General features: G+C 42.3%; 1 protein-coding gene across 1 annotated transcript; it reads right to left on the bottom strand.

Moving 5' to 3' along the window:
* Positions 1-571: 571 nt before the first annotated feature.
* Positions 572-6,116, bottom strand: T265_13489 (hypothetical protein; the record flags this gene model as incomplete). The annotated part of the gene is made up of 4 exons (XM_009169104.1): positions 572-828; positions 2,927-3,265; positions 3,377-3,535; positions 5,789-6,116. Coding segments are annotated over 4 exons (1,083 nt in total), but the record flags the coding sequence as incomplete, so codon positions are not given.
* Positions 6,117-11,829: the final 5,713 nt, after the last annotated feature.

The raw sequence follows: 11,829 nt of genomic DNA, 5'->3' as shown, positions 1-11,829 counted from the left end.
TCACATATGGCCCAGTCTTACCCTCAATGGCACTGGTGTATCCAAGTTGTTGCCTTCAATGCGTAGCTACTCTTCTAATCCCCCCAAAGAAAATTTCACTGGCAATACTGTATTTACGCATCAATTATTTCACCTTTCGCCTTCGATGCACATACATCTACCCCACCTCTTCAAACCATCGGTGAACGAAACTTTGGCTGCAACCCTACCCACTGTACGACAAGTAGTCAGTTCTTACAGATGCTGATTCTGATGTTGCTGCTATCGATGACGAAATTGAATAGAAATTCAACCTCCGCGTAAATTTTCTGCCTCGATTTGGCCAACCAGGAATAGAATCTGCGGCTGAAATGATGATAAAATCAGAAGAGAATTAGACGGCCTCTCAAAAGAATTTGACATCGCTTCTGAAGCTATGGAAGTGTATAGTTCGTTGTGTATCCAACCTTTACAACCCAGCGTACTAGATTCGCTCATACACAGAAGGTTATACTTGAGGAAACAACGGGACGAAGATAGACTTACTGAACCTCCAGAATATAAGCAGCCTAGTCAGGCATTTTTCATTTACGCGAAGACTGCACTGAAAAGTGCTTTGCCCTTCCTTGTCATCCACAAGGTACACAGTCGACTGACTTTGTGTGTAATCTGTTTCATCTTTTATGACAAAGTCAGACTGCCCGTGCAACAGCCTCCAAATGGGTCGATGAAGTGTGTTTGTTCCCAGGTATTTTGTGTGGCACCTGAAGGCTGGCCGAATCCCTTGCGTGTGGTATACGAAAGTCGAATGTCCAATTGGATCAATATCGAGAGTCATGAGATTTTTGTCTGAAGCGCAATGTAGGAACAACATTAAATGCTGCAAGCCTTATTTATATTCACGCAACTGCTGAAGCTGTCTGCAAACCGCCGAGTCTGATAGTTGGTATGAATGGACGTTTTAAAATGCATTGAAAGCAAGAAAAAACCCAATCAAATATGCTGTACAACGAAACTCCTAACTGTTGCTCTATGGAGATGATTCGCTTAAAAATAAAGCGTATCGTTCACCTGAGAAACAAGCTGTTTTTGAGACGACTACGCGCTCGTGTGATCGTAGCAGTAGCTCATGTAATCGATAGTGTGTTGTTTGAAAAACAAAGTATATAACAGAAGAGGTTCAGGAGCACCATTAAACAAGCTTAGAAAATGCCTAATATGCCCTTCTAGCTTCACTGTGACCCTTCTTGCCGAAAGCAAGTAACAAAGATTCGACAGCTGCACTCTTTTGCATACCGATTTTTTTTTCATCGGAAACTTACCTGTAACCCGGTATGATATTATGTAAACTTGCGAGTGATTTTCTTTGCAAAAAAAACTAACAAGTGTGATTTATGAGTTTAGAACCATCTGCAAGATAAAACTGAATCAGTCGAAGTTAGTGAGGGAGCATGTCTTGGTTACGATCACTCAGTTTCCCAAACTAATGCCATCACACGCTGCCTTCCACGCTAGACTCTATATACCGCGTCCTTCAATTTTCTGGTGCCCTGAACGATAGCAACTTGAATTAACGTATCCTTGGTGCACGGTTTACAGCCGATACAATGACTGACTGATTGAATGACGGCCGAGCTGATCGTCATCGAGTCAAACAACAATGTTCTCTGAGTCCAGAAAATGATAAGAACATATAGTGGCTGGTTCAGAAAGGAATGTCTGGACTTGTCAAGGTAGAAAGGTGACGCTTTTGAATCAAACATCATTGTGTTACCGAGTCAAGCAATAGGTAATGGACGTTGTATTGGTTTGTTAGTGTGTTTCTTAGTCATCAGAGAAAAAACAAATAAACATGATCAGTTTCTGTGACTGCCCTCAGACTAAATGTATGACCAGTTGATGTGAAACTAATCATGTGTATTCTGAGTTCAGGCAAACTTTAATCAGTAAATGCGGAGACCCAGTTAAACCTGGTAGTTCAGTCTATTTTGGATTTTGTATTCCATTACACTAATTGTCCTGAACTGAGAGAGAATCAGTGGGAACGCTTGTTCAGCGCGTCACTTTTGTACGTTCAAGTCAGTTTGCACTCAGGCCATTTAGCGTCTATTGGGGTGGATAATGCAAATGTTGTATGATTGGAGTGAGGCGAAGGGAGATATTTTGATGGCTTTTTGGTAGAGGAAAAATACGAAATGCCGAGGCAGTGTGCGACACGGTAATCTATCAGAGGGCATCAGACGATACAGAACCTTTTCGGAACACCTTAAAGTCACGTGTCCCATCCTGGGTATCTGAAATTTCCTACATGACGCTTTGGATAAATGTCTCACCGAAATCCTGGATCTACTCAAGACACTACGACGCAAGCATAACGTATGTGACCCACTTGATGTCATAGATTTCACTCAGACAAGAAGTGGTTTCTGTCCAACAGCACAATCAGCACCCTAACGTCTCGCCATCCCTTTCATAGCCCTTTGCCAGCTGCTCACCTGTCTGCTTCCGCTACTTTGAAGTGGTCATAGAAAACATCGATCTCTTCGGCAAACGATGGTTCGGAGTGCGCAAACCAGAACAGCTCTCGGTGTCAGAAGCATTCTTTAATGTAGGCCCCTAATGCACAACCGAAAACTCGTTTTCTGTTTGCCTCTTTAAGGATTCGCCGACACCAACTCACAAGAGCTATGGTTCTGAGACAACTCGTTTATAACATATTCACTTATAGAGTGTAACTCGTTCACACTGACAGGAATTTTTCAACTGAACTTTGCACGAATGAATGTAAATTATCAGTCACAGAAAAACCTCTACCTACATCACTGTCTTATTCACAATAAACCACGGATGCCACTGATCGAACCTTGGGAATTCCAGATTTAGTGTGAACTGAGAAAGACATAAGACGTTCGTATGATGATGAACTGAAAAATCTAACTAAACTCACCGAGAACCGAGAACCTCAGTTCACTATGCAGCTTTAATCCGTTCTTGTTGTAAAAACACCGGTAATGGTAATAACCAATGCTTGCTTCCTCCGTTACGTACAGTACGTTCTCCAGAGCAACAGCCGACTTGCTGTTTTCTCGACTGATCCATCTGGGTTCATTTCTTTGGAAGCGGAGGGCATCTATGGGTGGACCCTCCAAAACGCATACATAATTATGAACTTCGTTTGTATAGTGTATTTGTTTTCCACGATTCTTTATGATCAACGTCACTTTCTTCCGGTCTGACAAAGGAATGAACATTTCACCTTCAGCAAGAGGATTTACAGTTAAATAGTCTATACGTAAGAGACAAGCAAATCAGGCACCATAAACCTGGCAAGTGTAAGACAACTGGCCTTATTTGGAAAGTCATAGTCAAAGCACCAATCTCCAATGCCCTAGCTGACGCATTGTAAGATAACATAACAAAACGCATACATAATTATGAACTTCGTTTGTATAGTGTATTTGTTTTCCACGATTCTTTATGATCAACGTCACTTTCTTCCGGTCTGACAAAGGAATGAACATTTCACCTTCAGCAAGAGGATTTACAGTTAAATAGTCTATACGTAAGAGACAAGCAAATCAGGCACCATAAACCTGGCAAGTGTAAGACAACTGGCCTTATTTGGAAAGTCATAGTCAAAGCACCAATCTCCAATGCCCTAGCTGACGCATTGTAAGATAAGTTTTCATAAAGGAAACTACTCGCAAGGTTGCTGAAAACTCTTCGACAGCCCACGACCGGTTTCACCCTTCTTAGGGCTCATCAGGTGGACGCAGTCCCCGAGTTTCCGTCAATCTCATGTTCTACTTGAACATGTATTCGAACTTGAATTTGTATTGTATTTGTTCATGCAGTAAAGTGGTTTCTCGTCCAATTAGTGTAGCGCTGCACTTGCAAAAGATCAAAGAAAATGCACCAATAATATAGCCAGAACCGATGAAAGGCTCCGCAGATCCATAGGAATATTCTGCAAACTAAATATTTTCATCGAAGTTAGGTGGGTCTCACTTAGATACCGGTTTTATCCAGCGGTGAAGCAGGAAACCCCATCTGCTCACTGTTTTCAATATTATGCGCCTACCTGGCATTTCATATTACCGATAATTTGTCCCCTACAAGGTTCTACTTTTACATAACCATCAGACACTGCTGGGAAGCTTCCGCATGCAAACTTATCAGTATAAAAAATTTCATCAAAAGAGACTATCGCACACCAGCCATGCTGCAATTTTGCGACGTTTTTTACTTCAGGTTTCAGTCAGTATTGTGGAACGTCAGAAGATTAGGTTAATCAATGGCAACGGCGTTGAAAATTTTTTTGTATCTACAGGAAATAAGTTGCCGCTGCTTTTCGCCTCGGTTAACTCAGGTGTCACGGACATGCGCGGCTCAGGAAAGGTGATCCGACACAGGGTCCTTACAAAGACGAATCTCTTTCTTGTTTCCATGACGAACATAAGCGGAGCATAGGTTACAGTGCCCCGCATCCACATCGAAAGTGCTGGTTGACATTTTTAACTGACAACTCAGATACGAAAGCATTTTTTCTCATTACAAGTATATCAAAAAAGCAGCACAGCGTCTGAAAACCTGAGCCAAAGTACAGTGCTACAAGAACTTGACAACTCTCTTCCCTGGTCAAACTGGAAGACCTGGTCTTGTCAGTCTAAATGTGGTATACAGCGTACAAACATCACCTCAGACAAACTGACACAAGTCCTTGTTCGAGTGACCTTGTATGCTAGACTCCATGCATAAACCTATCCGTAGACAGCCAAACAGCCGAACGATATAGTTTTACACAAATCACTGAAGATGCATTTGAGTGTTTTTACCCCTCACATGGCAGGATTTCCTATGCTATACCGCACAGCTGCCTCCATCATTCCTGAGAATAGACTGATATGCGCATGCCAGCTTGCTCTCACCAAGCTGCCATTCAGGTGTGAGTAAAAAATGATCATCAACCTAGTGGAGGCAGATCCAGGGACAGAATGCGAGTTGGCTGAGTGACGACTCCCCAGCTTTTAGCTTACTTACTTACGGGATAAAGTAGTATGGAAAGTGTGGAAAGTAGTGTGGAATATTTTGAGTGAAAATGGTTGTCACCAAAAAAGACCATTGAAAGTTGATTGAGCCGCTTGTGTCCCTGTGCGTAATAAATCTGTGTGACTATGCTGACTTCCTGCTTGATACTTGATATGTAAACACAAGTTATAATTTTATTGGTGAGGCGCACCTTCGTCACTCAGGTCACACAAGAGGAAATTTGTTTACTTTCCACCCTGAGCCGAATAGCGGGCGATATCTTGCAAACTTGTTTGGAATGTCCAGAGTAGGACTAAATTTCATCTTTGTCTACTGGAACTGCATATGGGACGACATTTTACAATTCCTGAATCTAGAAACTTTGAATGTGCGAGTGTTCTTGCACAGACATAAATGGGTCGTGAAAGCGAAAAGCGGCAACAGCAACGGGCCCATCAGATCACATCAAAATGTGGAACATATGCATTGCCCATATGTCGCTCTTGAACACGAAAATAAGTCATTGATGAAGACGTTCCTCCTTAAAGCCATTCTGGTCCGAAAATGAATGCGCAGTTGCATCAACTAGAAAACCCTTTCACCCGTTGAATTGCATCAGGCACTGACCGTCTTTCAACTCCCCGACACGCCGTAGTGATGGCGTCTAGTGAAGCACCAGTCCAGTTTCCGGGCCACTTGCGCAGGTCCGGACGCACTCTGACCATATCTGTTAGATAGGCAAAGACGGTGAAGGTACAAACACTCAACTCACTCTACTCACCAATTATCGTCAGTACTTTTTCCAGTTTCAAATTTTCGGATATTGCTCGACATTGGTATCTGTAAACACCTGATTTATATGACTTCTTTCGTAGGGCGAATGAAACGTAGCTGTATACTGTTGTCGTGTCATTTGGTTTGGTCTTAAATGTAACTTGCTGGCCTTTCGGATCATATACGGTACAATTCAGACGAACTGAACGAAGAATCTCCGCATGTTGTACAGTTTCGTCTTTGGCGGACACACGGAAATGGACAGGTTGTTCTTGATTGAACAGATAGAAGTCCTGTTCCGGTCGCACAATAATACGAACATCCGGTGCTGCCATAATGAAATAGTGAAAAAAAAACACTGATACGCTGAACCGAACTCCAAGCAAGTGCACGAAGCACTTATAAAGGAAACCACTCATAAGTTTGCTGAAAACTCTCCGACAGCCCACAACCGGTTTCGCCCCTCTTGGGGCTCATCAGGTAGGTGCAGTCTTCGAGTTTCCGTCAACCTTATCTTCTACCTGGATTTTAGTTTGTTGTCCAGAGGTGTTTCTATATCCGAACGTTGCATAAAGCGCTGCAAGTGAATCTTTGATTTAAGATTTGTTTCTCTGATTGGTGTCGACCACACAACAAGAAGAACTCGAGTACCTAAGCAACGGCTCAGCAAGAAAACGTTTCCCATTCATGCACTATGCATTGTTCACCCTTCATTTAATTCAAAGCACTTGTGTTACGGTATTAGTTCAGCAAGTGAAAGATACTGGTCCTTGTTGGGTGTCTGAAACTCAGGTCTTGTGATCCCGATGGTTCTTTTGTTATGGTAGTTCTTAGTGTGTTATCGTCATCCTGGCCAGCGTCATTACTATCGAGGTCACCCTCATTTGTATTGACAATATGATGATCAACAATAACAAAAAACCGAAATTAGAAAACGTTTGGAACCTTTTGAGAAGTCATCGTCTCAGAAGGATCTGATGAGTTCTTGGTTGAGCAACATTTCGCTTTTGAGACAAAAGCTTTATCAGACCAAGTGAGCAGGTCATCAAATTGACCAGGTTTTAAGGCAACCGGAGAACCTATCAGTAAGACATCTTCACACTAGCGCACTGGATCAGTGTTGAGTGTCAATTAAAGGCTCGGTTAGTGTGGTTGCTAAAATCTTGCATTGATGATTTGGGGGAGTTTCAAATTAATTCCATGGTTCCTTAATCTTCCACTTCAAGGTGCTTCAAATGATAATTCATCGTTGGTGTTTGTGAGCTCGTGAGTGTTGCGACAATCTAGTTGGCGGGAGGGAGTTAATTAACACTCAACTCTAATATGAAGACGTCTTACCGATCGGTTTTCTGTCTGCCTTAAAACCTGACCGAATAGGTGACCTGCTCACTTGGTCTGGTGAGGCTTTTGTGCTTAAAGCGAAGCGTCGCCCGAATAAAAAAACTACCGACTGTTTACCAAGCCCTTCTGAAAAAAAGCAAATGTTGCTGTTGGTTTTTAATTTTAAGACACGAAACACCAGATTTCGAGCTTTGGATTAGCAGAAGATGGCCTGTAAATTTCCCCCAAATTTAGTCACAGTGAATCACTGTTATGACATCACTCTGTATTTCTTCAAGAATGGGACAACTTCAAGAGGAACTGGAGCTGCGTACACAGATGTCAGGCCTTATTAAAACCACGTTCTGAGATTGCTGCTAAACCTGATGTAACCCAAATAACAACTAAAGACTGCATCGCAGAAAAAACCTGCCGTGAATGCCATTCGCCCACCGTGACCTTCAAACTGTAGGTTGTGAAGCGACTATCACCGTTGAATTCGTCTGAGCTTTTCACATCACGCTTGTGACTTCAGCTTAGTTCTCTGAAGTACTACATTGCTAGCCTTTAAAATACAGGGAAAACGATGTCATTTTGTCGAAAAATGTCGTCAGTTTAAGTAAGAAATTAGTCTGATCAAAAATACGCCATCTAATGAGTCCCAAAGAGTTCGGAACGAGTGGTGGGCTGGCGAAAAGTTATCAGTTGCTTAGTAAGTGATAAGTAATAATGAGTAATAAATTATCAGGAAAAAAACCTCCATGCTATATCTTACCTAACCTTTTTTTGTTTAGCTTAACAGCCCATCCGTTCTTCATTCTTCTCATTCAGTTCCCGCCTATACAACCTTGTTTTGGGAAGTCCGTGATGAACGGAATCGCTTCGCAAAAATTGATGTTAATCATTTTTGGTCAAGGCTGAACGCCTATTAAGTCTTCTTCTCGGGCCTGGTTGTGTTTTATCTTCACAAGATCATGTCCATCCAGGCGACTTTAGTTATATTAAAAGTGACTAAGATTGTCCCTTTCTTTGTGCATACCTCCAGTGACCAGCTATTTTCAAGTCTTTCACGAAGGCGGAACTTATGTTTCCTTCTAGTTTGCGTGCACCTCTACTCGTTACTGCTGGTCGGATAACTAATTTCGAATATCAGTATAACTCTAATTTATCGGGGAGATAATACAACTATTAGCCATGTTCACATCAAAGTGTAATGTGACGGTTGCAGATATAAATTACAAGCATGATTACTGCAACATTATATATTGGTAATAATACTAAAGATAAGTTGGTGAGTACCGCTTATGTTGGTGGATTAAATCAATCTGGAGGGCAAACGAGTGATATCGAATGCCTAATGATATAGCGAAAAGGGAGTAAAATACAAATAGAGTTTGAGCATAAGGAACTTGTTCGAATGAATGGTTGTGTAGTGGAGCCATAATATGAGCGTCATATGCATCATCACCACCATCATCATCATCGTCATCATCAACATCATCATCATCATCATCAACATCATCATTGTCAGCTGTTATAACCGCGTACTTGTGCAGTGCTGTCACATTTTCGTTCATTGATGATTTGGGAAGTTGGGGCAGTTGGCTGCGCATTGAAGGCAGGAGCTGAAAAATTGGGGCATAAATACAGGTCTGTCAGTGGACTGTTCAGTGGGGGGTTTGAAGAGGGCCATACACTGAAGGTAACAGCTTGGATGCACGAGCGCCTTTGAGGGCACGTCTGGGCCATGTCTGACAATGTTTCTAACCACTGATGTAGCCCGAATCGGGGTCCCCATCCAGGAAGGCTGCAATGACCACCGCACCAGAGTTCACTGGTAATGGCTTTTATGCATACTGATCAATTCATGCTAGCTCATTGGAGTAACCCACTGACAGTGTAGATTGTCCCACCGGATTCAACCAGATGCGATTAGTAGTTCATCAGTTCATCATTATTCACGAGGATGAGTGTGGGTTTAGAGGAGTCACCGGAAATATCGGCAATGCAAGGTCCTCAATTTCTATAGAATTTATTAGGTGGAACAATCGGGATCAGTATGGTAAGTCCAGCAGCTATTCAGGCCGACGTCTGAGCACATTTGTAGTTATGGTTTTTGCCAATCCCAGAAAAAGTAGGTTCATTCCACCAGCAAACAAGACTAAAAAACAAACAGTGGCACTGTAGGAGGCTTTGTACGTTCGGCCCAGCAGCTGGATTCAAACAGCAGTTTTACTAGGTCTAATTTACTCTGCCTGGGAAATTTAGGTGATTAAACCATCACACGACATGTGGTACAGACCACAACTTGAATTTTTTTCTGCAAGTAGTGGATACTATTTTCTGAAAGCATTCATACAGACTGTATGGTAAAACAAAACTACGCCACCTGAAATCACATTAGCTGAGCGAAAAAGCGGAAAATGTGATCAAACAAATCCCCAGGAGAGCAAGATATTTTGAATGACCCTGTCTTGATAGTACTGATTCCAAAGTAGTTGACAAATGGTCTCCATCCCAAAGCCCTATGGAATTATTTCCTTTCATTAGAGCCACAACTTGTTCTGAAGTGATCGATATACACCTTGAGGTCCTTGAGTCACTAACCAGGACACTGGCCAGACTTCTTACTCATTTGATTTGACATCAACTGGTAGGAGATCCCGTTAGCACAGTGTAGGGTCACCCCATCCAAGTAGACGTTTATAAAGCATCAGGTGAATTTTCGCACGTGACTTTGCACGTGACACTGTTTGAGTTCCTTGCACACAGAATGAAATTAGGTCACAAAATTAGCAAAAATGGTGGTGACTTTTGGTGTTCAAAGTTGAGTGGGGAGAAGATGCAAACAAACGTCGATTCAATATCCACTAATGTTCGAAGGCTACCGCAGGAGCGAAAAACCCAGAACAATTTCGTGTTTCTCGTACAGCGCAAAAACCGTATACTCACCGTTAAAATACACTGTTATGTTGTGTTCATATCCTGGGCATAGTGATTGCAATTCCGTTGAGGATAACTGATTTATCCGAATCCTCAACACTGTCCCAATAAAAGAAACTCGACCAGCTGGTTTACGACATCCGAGAAGCTGTGAAACCGCGCGGTAAGGCGGTAAATTCAAGGATTCTTTTGAATCACTGCTGTACGATATTCTCTGCCAAACAGATGGGCTGAAAACAAATTTCACCAACTGGTTCGTTAATTTGAGGGCCGAACAAGTACATTTCACGTGCAGCTCTCCCTGAGGAAGTTCTGCGAACCGAATAGGGTGAGTAAAGTACCTCGTGGAATTTGAGCCGTTCTTCATAGCGAAGAAACTACAATTGATTGGGAAACGTTCACGTAGCTGAAGGACGTTGTGTTGCGTTGCGCCACGCCATTCAAGTCGTGCTTGTAACGTGCTACTAACAGATTTATCAATAGCCGTTAGTTCTGGATAGATGGAAAGCCGGAGATCACTGGGGCGATCTGAAATAGAATAGGTTTTTGTATCAGTGTTATTTTTCATCAGGATACATTAGGAGGATATTGGCGAATGTGATCTAGTTCGTCCCTGATAACACACAATCCGTACGAAAAGGACTCACTGGCCTTCATCCTTCAGAGAAGATCTCGTTGCTGTCGATGAATATGTTCATAGCAGTGCCCTCGATTCCGACATGACAGGAAGAAACGGCGTTGCCATATCTAATTTTCATTGTTATGGTAAACCAACTACAATCGGGAAGTGTTTGTTTTACAGTCTTTCCGTTGTGAGATGCAGTAGTGTGCTCACAAGTTTCCCCAGTGTGCTTACTAGGAACAAATCTAGCAGTCGTGCATGCATCCCAGAGCCCTTTTCTTCGTCAGCTTTCTGTCCCTTGTAACAGCCTGACAAGAACCTACTTATCTTTGGCCCATTTATTTTATCAAAAATAATATACACTATACCGGCCTGATTCTTTTGGACGCATCACTGAATGAGAAACTTACAGCCATGTGTCAGTATAGCTCGCGTGCTTTGTTCTGGTAGATATTTGACCACCACGTGCGTTATTGATTGAATTCATGACCCAGGGATCCAGTGCTGCAGTTCATCCAGTTCATTCAGAGATCTGATGAATGCTGACTAGTTTAAGTCACTCATATTTTATTTTTTTTACTATTAGGGATGCAGATTGCAGATGCACACGTCAAAGAGATGAATCACACGACAGCGTGAACCATAAACCGGTATAAATGACTCCAGAAGAGGAGAGGAACTAAATAAGCGTTTTTTCCGCCTGTTACCCTCGGTAAAATATCTATTTACGAAACTGGCTGTCCATTTCAGCGATCTTAAGCGTACACAGATTTCACACCTATGTAGTTCTATTCGCACTGCTTAGATCACACTAGAGGCCTCGTAATCGACTTTGACAATGATTTATCCGATCAAGGAAGTTTTGAAATCTTTGCCCCGAAACTTTGCCGTAAATAGGGAGCACACAGTATGCAAAAACAGGGACAATATAAATGTCAAATTCGAACGAACTTCGTTGCAGTAGCCTACCTGTTATAATTAAATCCTCTAGGACCGATTTCTCGTCACAAACTATTTGAAATATTCCCTGGGTTTTCTGTGAACGGTTAACCAAAAGGACGCTTTCGTCAAACAGCAAAGACCTCATGTTGTCTCGACAGTATATGGACGGAAATTTATGAGGAAGCCGACCCTTAAATGGCTTCCGTTTAGCCGCACAATTC

Source organism: Opisthorchis viverrini (genome assembly GCF_000715545.1).
Source record: "Opisthorchis viverrini unplaced genomic scaffold opera_v5_71, whole genome shotgun sequence".
In the NCBI taxonomy this organism is placed as follows: Eukaryota; Metazoa; Platyhelminthes; class Trematoda; order Opisthorchiida; family Opisthorchiidae; genus Opisthorchis; species Opisthorchis viverrini.
The sequence above is the reverse complement of the archived record's forward strand: the minus strand, read 5'-3'. Positions and strand labels throughout refer to the sequence as shown.